This window comes from Bubalus kerabau, chromosome 6 (genome assembly GCF_029407905.1).
Source record: "Bubalus kerabau isolate K-KA32 ecotype Philippines breed swamp buffalo chromosome 6, PCC_UOA_SB_1v2, whole genome shotgun sequence".
Classification (NCBI taxonomy): domain Eukaryota; kingdom Metazoa; phylum Chordata; class Mammalia; order Artiodactyla; family Bovidae; genus Bubalus; species Bubalus kerabau.
The window spans coordinates 57,603,400-57,620,069 of record NC_073629.1 but is presented as its reverse complement, the minus strand read 5'-3'; the positions used below and the strand labels follow the sequence as shown (position 1 = coordinate 57,620,069).

General features: G+C 37.2%; 1 protein-coding gene across 2 annotated transcripts in view; it reads right to left on the bottom strand.

The window, feature by feature from the left end:
- Positions 1-16,670, bottom strand: part of SELENOF (selenoprotein F) — a 40,374-nt gene that overhangs the window by 22,034 nt on the left and 1,670 nt on the right. For both annotated transcript variants that reach the window (XM_055585283.1, XM_055585282.1), the window contains exon 2: positions 10,329-10,496. In XM_055585283.1, the coding sequence (XP_055441258.1) occupies positions 10,329-10,496 (168 nt within the window). The remainder of the gene's footprint in view (positions 1-10,328; positions 10,497-16,670) is intronic.

The following is a 16,670-nucleotide window of genomic DNA, read 5'->3' as shown; positions in this document are numbered from 1 at the left end:
CGATTATGGTTAAGGTGTGTATCCATTTTCATAGAAGCCCTGATAGCTTGTTCAAGGATGTTATTCATTGTTCCTGTTACTAGAATTTCTTCAAATTTTCCTCTCCACTTCAAAATTTCTCAAGCTTTCAAATTCACATGACCTTAGAGCAGAGTTTTCAAGCCTTACTGTACAACTATACACTTGAATTATCTAAGATTTTGAAAATTACTGATCCCTGGAACTCACCCCAGTTCAAGTAAATCAGGAGAGTTGGGTTGTGGTCTAGGTACCAGTTTTTTAGTTAATATATACTACTTTTAAAGTTATCCAAGTGACTGTAATGTGCAGCTGGGGATGCCTTGGACTACCCTCAACTATTAAAGAGACAAAAATTACAAAGCAATCAAATAGTAGTAGACTTTTGCTTAAGAGGCTAGCTAATAAACAATGACTAAAGCAAGATAAATGCTGCAATACTGTTTTTCTTCTCATCAGTTCAGTTCAGTCGCTCAGTAGTGTCTGACTCTTTGTGACCCCATGAACAGCAGCACGCCAGGCCTCCCTGTCCATCACCAACCCAGAGTTTACCCAAACTCATGTCCATCAAGTTGGTGATGCCATCCAACCATTTCATCCTCTGTCATCCCCTTCTCCTCCTGCCCTCAATCTTTCCCATCATCAGGGTCTTTTCAAATGAGTCAGCTCTTCACATCAGGTAGCCCAAGTATTGGAGTTTCAGCTTCAACATCAGTCCTTCCAATGAACACCCAGGACTGATTTCCTTTAGAATGGACTGGTTGGATCTCCTTGCAGTCCAAGGGACTCTCAAGAGTCCTCTTCAACACCACAGTTCAAAAGCATCAATTCTGTACTCAGCTTTCTTTATAGTCCAACTCTCACATCCATACATGACTACTGGAAAAACCATAGCCTTGACTAGATGGACCTTTGTTGGCAAAGTAATGTCTCTGCTTTTTAATATGCTGTCTAGGTTGGTTGGAATAATCATTTGCAGCCATGCATTTTTAATTTTTGAAATCCTCTTTTAAAGCAGAACTTTAGAAAAAACTGAAAAAAACTCTTGAGAGTAGTACTATGATGAAAATGACTTAATGTTAGGTTAGCCAAAGGAAAAGCTTTGACTGCTGAACAGAATTCAGATCTGAGCAGCAACTATTTTATTGGTCTTATGAAGCCCTGAGAGAAAGTGAAAGTGAAAGTGTTAGTTGCTCAGTCCTGTCCACCTCTTTGTGACCCCATAGACTGTAGCCCACCAGGCTCCTCTATCCATGGGGATTCCCTAGGCAAGAATACTAGCAGTAGGTTGCCACTCCCTTTTCCAGGGGATCTTCCCGACCCAGGGATGGAACCCAGGTCTCTCGCATTGCAGGTGGCAGATTCTTTACTGTCTGAGCCACCAGGAAAGTCTCCTCTGAAGGGTTGCCTGCTCTTAATTAAAATGTAGGAGTTTAAAAATAAGGAAGCATGGCTATAAAATGATAAAAATCTAAGTATTATAATATTTAGAGATCTTAAATGAAAAAACTATTATGATAACATTTAAGTATATGCGACCCACTCTTAAAACAATTATATCACTAGTGGTAAAGAACCTCCCTGCCAATGCAGGAGATATAAGAGATGTGAGTTCAAATCTTGGGTCAGGAAGATCCCCTAGAGAAGGGCATTGCAACCCAGTCCAGTATTCTTGTTTGGAGAATCCCATGGACAGAGGAGCCTGGTGGGCTACACTCCACAGGGTCACACAAAGTCAGACATGACTGAAGCAACGTAGTACACACAAACGTTATTTTTTAAAGTCAACTTTACTTTTTTCACATACATCTGGAGAGCAAAAATATATTAAGCAGAAGCTATTTTTTTTCTAAGCAAAATTTAGTCAGTTAATTCTCAGAGAAAATGTTTACAACTAAAACTATGTCTAGGGATCTGCTGATGTTATAAATTTTAATTCATTATTTATCAAAGTCATTCCTATATTTTCTAATATTTTTTAAAATACCTGTAATGCTAGAAACAAAAAGCTACAACTACACATGAGCAAATAATTAGAGTACTAAATATTTGCGATCTTATAGTAAGCTTTTGTGAAGATTCAGTTTAAGTTACGTTAAGTGTATAAGCCAAACGTTATATTTATTAACACTTTCATACACACTCTGAGTGATGGCATTCTTGTATAGGAACAATGAACGAATACAAAGGATTAGGGAAATAAGTTGGGTTTTACAATTTTAGCAAACCAACCTGGTAAATATAATGCTCTAAAATCATACACCTGAGATCAAACTATTCATTTTTAGGTGTTTTCTACCAAACTCCACAAAAATATAAAACAATGACTGTGTCTAAGGAAGCTTCCTCTAAGTTAAAAACAAGCTAGGTAACATCTACCTTAAATTAGGCTCTGAAGAAAGTAAGAGTATGCTGAGGGAGTCTTGCCATAAAGATACAATCACTGTTCCACTAAAAAGCTCAACGAAAATGTAAAAAAAAAAAAAAAAAATGTTTCTCTGACATCACCACAATCTAAATTAGACCATTCTAACTATGAAATCTGAGGAAAAGAACAAGGCTTCTTTCAATACTGTGATAAGAAACAGTATTTGCATATACACCTAAAAGAAAGAGAATTTCATCACCAAGGGGTTAAGACTGTAACGATCAGATTTCCACCTAGAAGCAAATATATTCACAGATATAGAGCACACACATTCCCATACACACTTCAGCTATAAGTATGAATAATTCAGGGTATAGTTTGGGAACAATATATTCAACCCTACTAATACCTAGGGAATATCACGCAATGTAAAGAATAATGACACAATGCCACTATATTTCCTGAGGTCAAAATATCCAGAGAATGGTAAAAATGATCCTAAGCTTGAATATCTTAAAGGTAAACAGTTTTAAAAACAAAACCAACTAGCCCCTTGGTAATATGTATAAATAAAGAAAAAATGGCAAACAATTTAGTGTAAGTACTCAATAAAAAACAAAAGTCAATGTATAAAAAAATTCAATAATAAAAAAATTAATTAATTTTTGCTCCTAAGTGCTTGAAAAGTTAACCTATATTTCTGTTAATTTGAAAATCTGAGATTGAGATCCTATTAAAGCACAGTTCAATATCCATTCAATAGTCTCAAAAAATGAACATGAATGTGCCACAATGACTCTGAGGTAGGTATGTCTAGGAAATGTGGCTGTAAGACAGCCTGGAGATAGATTATGAACTACTTTAAGGATTTATTTCCCTTTTAAATATTATAATCTGCAAATGTGACAGAATGTTTTAACATGCTTAGAAGCAGATCCTGATTTGTAAATATCTAAAAAAAAAAAAAAATTAACTACACTTATTTTTCATATTAAAGATAAAGCAGGAAAAGCTGCTTTTCAAAAGAAAGTTCAATTCTTTGTGTATTTCCATTACCATCCAATAGTGAACACCACTGTCATAAAAAAGGAGGCAATTATTATCATTTGCAAGAAAGATTACAATTATCTGAAATAAAAAATAAGAGCTGGCTCAAATTAAATGATTTCTATTAAAATTAATCACCTAATATATTTTCACTTTAAAAACAGATACCAAAAGACCTGCAATAATTCAAAAGTTAAACAGTATACAAAAACCAAGAGCAACAATGTGAAATTAGAACAAAAGAAACGAGGCCAGTCTACACATTTTCACTTTTTGCCTGCTCTCTGAAGAGTATACTATCTATTTTAGAACTTATTATGGTACCGAAATAAAATTCATGGCCTGCTACAGTAGAATTTAACACGTCTATCTTCAAAAAGAAAACTGAAAAGGCAGTTTGGAACTAAGGGATGTATACTTCACTAAAAATTATCCTCTGTCGCTGTCTCTTTTCCCATCCACCATCATTGCCTTTAGGGGCTACCTTGTAGCTAGATGGAATTCTTTTGTAGCCTTGTGCTAAGGTTAGCAGTTTCTGACATAAAAACACTGGAAAGTGTCCTCACTCTTCCCTTCCACATTTCAATCCAGTTAGTCAATAAATCCTGTAGTTTCTTGTTGCCTCAATCTATTTCAGATCTGCCCCTTCTCCATTTTTACTACAGTGTGTTAGCTTAAGCTCCTTCCTGCATCTTTCCTTTGGAAGCTGGCATCTTAAGTTCTTTTTCTGCCAATGGTACTCCTCACTACTCTATCAACTATCATTCACAACACCAACAAAAGTTATTAAAACACAAATCTGATGTCAATTTACTGTTTATAGTCCTTAACTGTCATCACCTGCCTATAGGGTAGAGTTCAAACTTCTTACCAAGGCACACAGGCCCTACTTACTTACCTATTGTTCTCTCTCTTCATAAGCGGCTCTCTGATTCATCTTAGATGACCATCTCTCTCATGATGACTCTGTTCCTTTTCAAATACTTTTCCTTCTGCCAGAGATGACCTTCTCCTAATCACTGTCCAACTTATCATAAGCATCAACTTCTACATAAGCAAGGGGTAATGTTTACCTGACCTGTCAAATGGTTATATCCTTTCTTCTGTGGTGCTTTTATACCATTTGTTTACAGAACTTATCTGAGTTCTTACTGTTTTTAGTTCTTCTGTTGGTCACTTCCATAGTGATTAACATGGCTGTATCTATAGTTCTTGATTATACCAATTTCTAATTTTTTTTTAGCAGTTACATTATTGGATATTAGGTTTTATCCCAACAGAATATCCTGCCAAATACATTCCAGTAGTCCAATTTCCATGTATATTTCTTCGAGTCCTCTAGGACAGTGACTACTGTCTTATTTTGGCATTCTCAGAGCCTACAGTATGAAGTAATATTTAGTACATAAACAAAGTTTATTTTGATTCTGAAGTAGGTACAACTAAAAGAAATGCAGCTGTAAGACAGCCTGGAAATTAATAATGATTACTTTAAGGGTTTATTTTCCTTATAAATATTACAATCTGTAAATGTGACAGAATGTTTTAACATGCTTAGACAGAAGCTGATTCTGATTTGTAAATACCTAAGAAAACTGACCACATTTATTTTTCATTAGAGGCAGATGAAATGCCCCATATAGAAAATATAAAAATAAATTTAAACTATTTTCAGTTCAACTGAATAACTGCACAAAAGAAACTTTTAAACTTTTCTTACACAAATATATGACATACATGTTTACTGTCACTTGTTAGCTGTATGACTTTAGGCAAGATCTCCTTGCCTCAGACCTAGGTATGAAATGGAGATGATAACGGTACTTACCTCATGGAGTTGTTGTAAGGATTATATAAGTTACTTCATATAAAGTCTTGGAAGAGCACCTTCATATAATAAGAACTTAATGAATGTTTGAAGCTATTATTAAGCAAATTTATGTCTTTATTTAGTATTGTTGCTACTCACGAGTCTTACTGATTCTTACACTGAATTTGAATTGCTGCTAAACGTTTAAAAAAAAAAAAACTTTCTGAACAGTGTTTTTATATTAGAATAACCTGTTGAATTAAATTTGTTTCCTTTGAAGAAATCAGTTCATAGATTTGATGTTACACACACTACAAAAGTGAATCTATTTTAAGCAACGGTGAAATCTCTTTAGCAACTACAATTTCACACACAGTTAGCTTAACCTCCATTTCATCCTTCTATGCTTTACACATCAGCAGCATTCAGCTTCTGATAGGCTAAAGCTTAAAATTTGCCATTGTTTTGAATAATGCTGTTTAAGCTGACTTCTAAATTACTCTAACGTTGGCCACAGAATTTCATGTATTATTTCTTAGTAAAAAGAGCCTTATTCAAGGGCAAAAACTTATGAAATATTATAAGCTAAAGGCTGGGGATTCAGAAACATAAAAAAAAAATAGTTCTGAACTTCAAAAAGCATAAAATACTGGGAGAGAAAGAAAGCCAGACATCAGATACAATATAATGGAGTTAACTGCAAATCACAGGCATGTTTAAGTGCTTTGGAAATGCAGTGGTGGTTGGTGGTTTTGTTGATAAGTCATGTCTGACTCTTGCAACCCCATGGACTGTAGCCTGCCAGGCTCCTCTGTCCATGGGATTCTCCAGGCAAGAATACTGGAGTGGGTTACCATTTCTTTCCCCAGGGGATCTTCCTGACTCAGGAATCGAACCCGGGTCTCCTGCATTGTCTTTACTGACAAAGCTATGAGGGAAGACCTAGGTGTAGCTTAATGTAACTTGGAAGTGGCAGTGGTGGTGGCTGAGGAGGAGAAACTCGCTGACTTCCCAGCAAAGGGGACACTTGAGCTAAATCTTTAAAACAGCTTAAGTAGAAGTGGTTTACTCTAGTAATTGAGGGGAAAAACCAGTGTGTTCTTTACCTAAGAGCGCGTCATCCATCTGCTCCCTGGTGTAACTTCTCACATGGCTACTGTGGCAGCTTTTGTGGCAGTTCTTACATTATTCCATAATCCTAGCCAATAAATGGTTAGTGACTCAACTTGAGCTAGTAACAACCCTTGTCTAAAATACTTCAAAAACGTTAACAGGAGAAGAATTAGTCCTTTTCTGGTGGGAAAAGCTGTAAAATACAACAAGCAAGAACTGGCAGTTGTATGTTTTCGCACCACAAGCAAAGAGTCAGTCAGTAGTGAACAGTTCCTTCCCTTCCATCTTAAGATTCTATGTACAAAAAGCAGAAGTCACTTACACTACTTAGTAAATACTAATAGCACCAAGATGTAAACATTTTTCTTTCATTAGTTTACCATTTTTTTACTTTAAGTTACAAATTAGTATACAGGCTTTCCTGGTGGCTCGGTGGTAAAGAATCCACCTGCCAATGCAGGAGACATGGATTCAATCCCTGGAGAAGGAAATTGGCAACCCTCTCCAGTCTTCTTGCCTGGAAAACCTCGTGGACAGAGGGGCCTGACGGGCTACAGTCCATGGGGTTGCAAAGAGTCGGATATGACTTAGTGACTAAACAACAACAAATTAGTATGCTCTTAATAATTCAGTCAATATCCTTATGAATGTTTATAAATTGTACCTAAGTATACAGTTATGAGCAAAACTAGTTAAAACAGTAGTAAATCAGCTAACCAAAAAATCTTGTTCTAGTTATATTTGTGATCTTTACTTAGGTCCTTTACAATCAAAAGAGGGGGAGAAACAAGACCAAATACAAACAATATAGGAATATCTACTTGCAGAATAAGGGACTTAGAAGATATTTTCTGCATTTATTGGGAATAAATACGTTTTTTTAAAAGCAAATTTTATGTTTTTGCCTATCAAAGGCTAAATTTAGCCTGTTGACTGAGTGTATGCATTTGAAAAATGATTAGCTTTATCCCTGAACAGACCTATAAAGCATGCAACTAAGACAGAACCAAAATGAGTATTTAGGTAACATTTCTTTATTATAAATTGCCAAGACAGTCCTACAAATAAACTACAAATTTCCTCTTCTACAAAATTTATATTCCCAATGATTTACACACAGCCATGTTTAAGAATTTTTAATATTTTTGACATAAGGTGCTAGTCTATAATGCAGGTTCAATCCCCAAATATGGAATATCTCCTGGAAAAGGAAATGGCAACCCACTTCAGTAACCTTGCCTGGGAAATCTCATGGACAGAGGAACCTGGTGGGCTACAGTCAATGGGGTCTCAGAGTCAGACATGACTTAGTGACTAAATGACACACAAACTAGTCTATATATTGCATATTTTAACTTTCATTTAAGTAGAACTAAATTAAACTATAATTTCAAAATTAAGCCTTAAGCCAGAGTTGAATGAGACAGAAAAGCTATTGTGTGTATTGTTACCTATGATTCAGTTCAGTTCAGTACAGTCACTCAGTCCTGTCCAACTCTTTGTGACCCCATGGACAGCAGCATGCCAGGCTTCCCTGTCCATCACCAACTCCCAGAGTTTACTCAAACTCATGTCCATTGAGTCAGTGATGCCATCTAACCATCTCATCCTCTGTCATCCCCTTCTCCCGCCTTTAATCTTTCCCAGCATCAGGGTCTTTTCAAATGGGTCAGTTCTTCGCATCAGGTGGCCAAAGTATTCGAGTTTCAGCTTCGGCATCAGTCCTTCCAATGAATATTCAGGACTGATTTCCTTTAGGATGGACTGGTTGGATCTCCTTGCAGTCCAAGGGACTCTCAAGAGTCTTCTCCAACACCACAGTTCAAAAGCATCAATTCTTTGGCACTCAGCTTTTTTAATAGTCCAGTTCTCACATCCATACATGACTACCTATGATTATGTACCAATAATCCAGAGAGCAGTACTGCAGAGATTAAATTAAGCATACCACTTTTATATAAGAATGTGGTTTATATCTACATGGAGGTTTGCCTGACCTGCCATACTTTTATATTTATACTACTATTTTAAGTGTTTTGGTTTCACCAGGCCTCTAGAAAATCATTCACTGATTTTGTGCAACACTGTCCTAGCAAATACTTAATGAGAGTACATCTTAAAGATTACAGGCAAGGAGTTGAGAAAAAACAAGTACAGTATAAAAGGAATATTAGGATACAGGCTCACTTGCACTTAGATATAATAAACATTTCAGTTTGTGTGACTAGTTAGGCATGTATTAAACAGTGGGCTATTTCCCCACGGATAATGCTGAGCTGTAACTGCTGCAAAGTGTCAAGATATCAAACACAGCTCAATTAATAATGAAAACTGAACAGGAATATGATTAATTTGAGAAGCGTGTGACTGAAGTTTGGTTCTACTACAATTATATCACAAGGACTTCCCTGGCAGTTCAGTGATTAAGATTCTGCACTTCCCCTACAGGGGGCATAGGTCTGACCCCTGGCTGAGGAACTAAGATCCTGTATGTGGCATGGTGTGGCTTAAAAAAAAAACTCACAAAATTTGTATATTATAAAGAATTACTGAGAAAGGGCAATAAAGTAAAAACAGCTTTTATATGCACTTAGTTTATAGTTAAAGGCATATTTGATATCAGTCAAAGGCTAGACTTTCTCAGCTTACTCTTGATTACAAAGGGGGTGTGTGATAAAGATTATTTCTTTTAAAACACCCCTTGTTGTTCAATCCATCTCAGTTTGGTGTCTCAGGAAATAATTATTGTTGGCCGAGTGGTTGTACAGACCATAGAATAACAGCTTAAGGATGAGAGGATGAACCACACTGCAGCCACTGGTCTCCTGTGAATATACCATTGAAGAAACAAAACAGAAAAAAAGAAGGAAGGAGCCTACTAATTAGGTCCTATGTCTTAAGTCTATCTAAAATCAAATTTTAAAAATCTCTTTAGATTTTACCTACTTGCAATAAAGACTAACTTTTATATATGGGAATCTTCTAAACATTAAAATATATTATGGGTATATGTGAACCAAGAAAATGAAAGCCATTGTAGACACGGAAGCCATATCTGGGACACAGGAATTTCAGGTTTTCAACTGAGAAATCAAGGGTAACTTTTGGTTGAATAGTGATGTTAAAGCGCGTCTGCTTGTTTTTCTTACAAACCTATAAAACTGTACTCATTGTTAGAAATAATCCTTTACTACCTAATAATGAGAAGATACTATTTGAAAGCTTTACAAACCATAATGCCTCAAACAGGATTCAATAAGTAAAACTGAAAGAATATTAAAAGGAAACAAAGCAGAGAGATGTTGACATTTTTTCTCAAACATAGGGACTTCATTAATTCAGCTTGATTTGGATGATATATGTGACCTTTTCCTGATAATTTTTAATTAATCTACAGGTCTAATGAAAAGATTTAAAAATTGAGCAAGTTTACTGTTAATTTGAACAGTGGGTAAAACCATAGCTGATTTTACTGGATACTTAGACCTACCTAGTCCTGGTTGTCTTCAGGTGTTAATGGTGAGAGTAGATATCAGGAAATAGTAGTAACAGGTGTGCAAATTAACAGACCATATTCTTTAGTTAACCAGATTAAAGGTTATAACTTACTGTTGACAATTATGTGCATGTAATAGGTGCTTTACTTTCATCTCAAATTTCAATGTAAGACTAGGTTCTTACTGTAACTGAATAAAAACATCTAATTAATTATTCTTTGGCTTCATGTGGCCAGAAGTAAGGAAGACTGGACAGCACAGCCATGGTAGGATGGTCTATTGGTCTATAACCATAATTTTCCCCTTCATTTGCTTTGACTGATCTAATGCCCCAGGCAAGAAATCAGTTGCGTTTCTAAATCTACAAAATGTAGAAGCTAATGACTTCTTTGTAGTTAGGTTGATTAGGCAATTTAACATTTTACCTCATCTCAACTAAATCATCTAATGGAAGAGAGATACTAGAAAGCAGTACCTTTTTAGTTTCAAATTGTGCTTCTTCCTGACAGCACCCTCTACAGTCAGGATCCAGCTGCAGAAGGTTGAACTGTCCAAGCAAATCACAGGAGCTGCAGAGCAAGTTGCTGGAGAAACCTAACTCTCTGCAAGACTCTGAGGAAAACTCTGCTCCCAATGCAGAGACCTGAAAACAAAAAATAAGGGGGAAAAAGGTTATCTTTACATTACAAAGCTTCCAAAAAAGAACAAGCTAGAGTAACACACATACTAGAGAGTTACTGAAACGCCTCATTTGGAGACAATTTTTAAATTATTTTTAAACTCTATAACCTTATGAATCTTTGGTTCTTCCTATCTCCCCCCATTTTTTTTTTTTTTTTTTCCTTAAAAACTTGTCATATTGCAGCTTGGCTAAAACATGGATTTACAAAAAAGATCATATATTATTTCTTTGGATATACATACATATATATCTTGAAGAAAAATGAATTTTCATTTCAAGAACTTAGAATCTGCTTGCCCTCTCCTCCTTCTGCTACACATCTCCTAAATGTTCCCCATTTCTATTTTTAGTTCTCTCTTTGCATATTTTCCATGGAGAACTACATCTTTTCCATGGCTTCAAATATTCATTTATTAAAAACTCTCAAGTCTTTTTTCTTAAGCGTCAAGCTTCCAACATCTTCTCATTTAGATATATAGGCACTACAAATTCAAATTCTCCAACAGTGAAACATCTTTAAAAATCTATTCCTTCCAATGTATTCATATTCAGAATATCTTAGCAAAATGGTCCCATTTTCCCTGACTACCCAGTCATCCAGGTCAGTCAACCTAGACTTCACATTCTTCACCATTCTTAGAACCAAAAAAAGCAGAGACATTACTTTGTCAACAAAGGTCTGTCTAGTCAAAGCTATGGTTTTTCCAGTGGTCATGTATGGATGTGAGAGTTGGGACTGTGAAGAAAGCTGAGCACCGAAGAATTGATGTTTCTGAACTGTGGTGTTGGAGAAGGCTCTTGACAGTCCCTTGGACTGCAAGGAGATCCAACCAGTCCATTCTAAAGGAGATCAGTCCTGGGTGTTCTGGAAGGACTGATGTTGAAGCTGAAACTCCAATACTTTGGTCACCTGATGCATAGAGTTGAGTTATCTGAAAAGACCCTGATGCTGGGAAAGATTGAGGGCAGGAGGAGAAGGGGATGACAGAGGATGAGATGGTTGGATGGCATCACTGACTCGATGGACATGGGTTTGGGTGGACTCTGGGAGTTGGTGATGGACAGGGAGGCCTGGTGTGCTGTGGTTCATGGGGTTGCAAAGAGTCAGACATGACTGAGTGACTGAACTGAACTGAATGAACTGAGAACCAATCAATTAAGTTTTGACAATTCAAAGAGGCCTCAAGTCTCTAAAAGAACTCTCAAATCCTTTCCTGCCTCAGTCGCTTAAATGGTCAGCTAGTCCTACTTCTCATTACACCTCCAATCTCATTCTACTTTTCAGCTATAACGGATTCCTATAGTACCTGAAAATACAAAACCCTTACTCAAACATACATTTGCTCATATTTTTTTTTATGCTAGGCTCTTTTATACCTTTCCACATTGTTAAATTCTACTTAATCCAAGAACTTGATCAGTATCAGTTTTCTTAGGAAGCCTTCTCTGAGAAAAAGCAGATTCCAATCTTTAGCCGCTATCTTTTCTAAGAAATTTATGCAGAGCTGTAAAACAGCACACTCATGACACTGCACTATGTAAACCTATGATTGTTTGATTCCCCAATAATACTGTGAACTCTTTCAAGGGCAAGCATTAAGTTATTTCTTTGTATTTCCAGCACTTGGCTTTCCAGGTGGCACTAGCAGTAAAGAATTTGCCTGCCAATGCAGGAGACTTAAGAGATGGGAGTTTGATCTCGGGGTCGGGAAGATCCCCTGGAGAAGGGTATGGCAACCCACTCCAGTATTCTTGCCTGGAGAATCTCATGGACAGAGGACTCTGGCAGGCTACGGTCCATAAGGTTGCAAAGAGTCAGACATGACTAAAGCGACTTAGTATGCGGGGACATGCTAGTTCTCAGGTGTGTTAAGCAGAGGAATTGGTCAAAACCACAGACTCAAGTATGGGGAATTTCAGATTGACTGTAACAGGTTGATCTCCTAGACCAAGAGTCTGCAAATTTTATGTAAAGGGTCCCATAGTAATTGTGTTAGGCTTGGATGGCTATTGGAGAAGAAAATGGTAACCCACTCCAGTATTCTTGCCTGGAGAATTCCATGGATGGAGGAGGCTGGTGGGCTACAGTCCATGCGGTCGCAAAGAGTCAGACACGACTGAGCAACTTCACTTTCACTTGGGTGGCTATACAGTTTCTGTTGGAACTACTCAACTCAGCTACTGTAGCACAACATCAGTCACAGACAGTAATAAATGAATGTGTGTCTGTGTTCCAATAAAACTTCACTTACAAAAACAATGCTTGCTGGATTTGGCCCACCAGCTAACTAATCAAGCTGATAAAACCAAATGGCATATCTCATTGTAAAAAAACTTTAACTATTGCTGGCATACTCCTCCAAAACGCTAATCATCCCACTGGCCTTACATTAAGTCAACATCCTAATTTGATAGCTTATACAAACATCCTTTACCTTATGTTAAGTAATAGGGTGCAGTATATATCATAATGTATCAAAATAGATCAAGTATACCAGTCTAGCCAGAAGGGCCTAAGACCCTTGCTCCTATACTAATACTTTGAATACAGTTTATTTACTTGTAAAGTGATCTGCTTGATCTATTTCACGGGTTAATTTCTACTTCTCCAAAGATGGCCACACCAAAATATATACATCATCCCAAATGTGACTGGCAGGGGCTTGTGACTATTCTGACAAACAGAGTGTCAAGAAGTGATTTCTGAAGGTAGGCCATAAAAAAGGAAGCCATCTCTGCTTGACTAGGGCTTGCAGGTGCCATGTCTCTGTTTCTCTAAAATACTCAACTTTTAGCCACCATGCTGTAAGATAGCCTAAACTAGAGAGAATGTGGAGAGGCCCATGCAGAGAACAACTGAGGCCTCCAGCTGACAAACAGCATCACCTACTAGATGTGTGAGTAAAAAGCCTTCACGCTTTAGTCTTTAGTCTCAGGCTGAGGTCTGTGACACCGTGGAACATACAGCCACGCTGTCGTGCCTGTCTGAATTGCTAACCCATAGAATCTGAAAGCAAAATAAACAATGGTTTTATACCACCAAATTTCAGGGTGATCTGTTTTCCAGCCATGCTAACTAAAACAGGCAATAAAAGTGAAATCACTTTGAAACAGTGAACTGCTAAACAAATGTAAGAAACTGTTACCAAAGCATGTTTTATAAAACAAGGATCTCAAATGAAAAATCATGGGATTATAATACTTGGTTTTATTCTGGCATTTACTGAGCACCAACTGACAGGTAGAGTGAACATGCAAAACGTATTTGAGTCTGTTGACATCCTGATTCAAATACCAACTCAGAGCAACCTTATTTCTGAATTTCTGAATAGGAATAACGACCACTTACTTCAGAGTTTGGAGGATTAATGGAGAAAAAGTACAGAAAGCATCTAGTATCCTGTCCAGTACACAGTGAGTACTTAATAAATGTTAGAATTACTCCTACCTTCCACTGTGAAAACAAAAACACTATTTATATTTAAATCATTATAATAGGCACTTATCTCTAACCCGTGTCTATTATAATGATTTAAATATAAATAGTGTTTTTGTTTTCACAGTGGAAGGTAGGAATAATTCTAACATTTATTAAGTACTCACAGGTTAGAGATAAGTGACTGAGAAGGCAATAGCACCACTCTAGTGTTCTTGCCTGGAAAATCCCATGCACAGAGGAGCCTGGTGGGCTACTGTCTATGGGGTCGCACAGAGTCGGACACGACTGAAGCGACTTGGCAGCAGCAGCAGCAGCAGAGATAAGTGTGGGGGAGATAGAAGGTATCGTGAATTTCATGAGTGAATCTTTTTTTCTACCATAATTTGTTTTTTGCAGACTTAAGGCTTTGACTCAAATAAGAACATCAGAACCTATTTTAAAGCACTTTATAGGTACAAAATGCTAAATAATATAGGAGAGTTCAACTATAAATTACACCCACCCATCTTTTTATTACATAAAACTAACTGAATAGCATTTAAGTGTACACAGTAAGGTCAAATATTACTTTTTATGTTTTGTTCTACTGTTATTATTTTTGGCTCTGCCACAGTGCTTATGGAATCTTAGTTCTCCAACCAAGGACTGAACCGCGCCCTTGGCAGTGAAAGCACGGGAAGCCTGGATGACCAGGGAATTCTCCTAAATTTTATAATAATTAGCCACCCTTGTAAGAAAGACATGGATTTTAAGGACAGGGTGGGATACATGGGTTTACAGATTTGCCCCAAGAAAATAAGTACCAGAAACATAATGACAAGCCATAATGACAAGCTCTTACAAGGCACCAGATACTTTGTCAAGTGTTGCTAAACACTTTACATCATTATTTCATTTAATCTTATCCTCCTATGAAAAAGGAGGTATCATCCTTACCTTATAAAGAAGGAAACAAAAGCTTTAATTCCAGCCTGCCCTCAAAACCCTTAACCACTGTTACTACCTCCTTTCACAGAATCCATGATGGGGCATTATTGTATGTACCACTAAAAACAACAAACACGCTGACAGTTATGACACTAACTGAAATAAGACCAATCCAGGTGATAATTTGTGAAGAAAAGGGGATGGAGTGTGGTGTCTTAGAATCAGTGATACACAAAATCATTTTATACTGACTGCTTTCAGTACAGACCTTTCTGAATAAAGTAATATTATGTTCGAGCAGAACGAAAAAGTGAATACCACTTAGTTCTAGGAGACTCTAGAAAACAGCTCCCTTAGGCTATGCTTTTTTTTTTTTTAATGCTTAAGCATACTCAGAATGTATTTTCAGATTAAATCACTTTATATCCTCCCAGTTGTCACCTCATTGGAATGCTGATAACCACGAGCTGCTATTAACTCTATTTTTTTCTTAATATATTTTATTGAAGTATAGTTGACTTACAGTGTTTCGGGTGCACAGCAAGGTGATTCAGTTCTTTAGATATATATATATAAATACACACACACATATATTATTTTTCAGGTTATTTTCCATTATAGACTATTACAAGATATTGACTATAGTTCCCTGCGCTATACAGTAAACCTTTATTGCTTGTTGCATATCTATTTTTTTAAAATTAGAAACCTAGCATTCTATTCATACTAAGACAAATAAGTAGAATCAAAATGTCATAAGCTTTTCAGTTAGGCCAAAGTTTATAAGTTTTCTAAGGACTTCCCTGATGGTCCAGAGGTTCAAGAATCTGCCCTGCAATGCGGGGCACTTGGGTTAGATCCCTAGTCAGGGGACTAAGATCCCACATCCCAAGGAGCAACTGAGCCCATTAGGGCACCTCAACTGCTGGGTCCTCATCCAGCAAGTAAGATCCGAGGCAGACAAATAAACAGATAAGTATGTTCTTAAAAAAAGTTTGTTAAATTTTCTATAATATAAGGAAAGAGAGGTTGGTGGCCTAAATGAAGGATTACTAATAAGTGGATGAACTTGAGAGCTATTTAGGAAGTAAAATCAACAAGATTTGATAACTACCTGGATGTGAGGTATGTAAGAAAAGGTAGGAGTCGAAGATGACACCCAAATTTCTTTGGTGTGAATTATGTGGAGGATCACTTTGAAAGACTGTTTAATAACCATAAATTCCTCCTACCTTGGTATGTATGCTTCTTTGCGATGTGACTATGTCACTCTTCTCATGCAGAGATGGAATCTATTTCCCTACCCTTGCAATCCAGATTGGTCTTGTTTGCTTTGGCAAATATTGTGATGTGGAAGTGATGTATGGGATTTCTGAGGCTAGGCTTCATGAGGCAATGCCACTTTTGCTCTGTGTCTGGCCTTACTGGAGAATGAGAGGTCACATGGAGTAGACCTAAGTCGCCCTAGCTGACAGCACCACTAAGTATGAAGCCATCTAGAACCCTAGAACCCTAGCCAGTAGTTCAGCTGACGTACTGGCTCAGTACAGCGGTGTAAATGAAAGAAAGTGAAGTCGCTCAGTCATTTCCGACTCTCTGCGACCCCATGGACAGTAGCCTGCACCAGGCTCCTCCGTCCGTGGGATTTTCTAGGCAAGAGTACTGGAGTGGGTTGCCATTTCCTTCTCCAGGGAATCTTCCTGACCTACAACCCAGGGATCTAACCCAGGTCTCCCGCATTGTAGACAGACGCGTTACAGTCTGAGCCA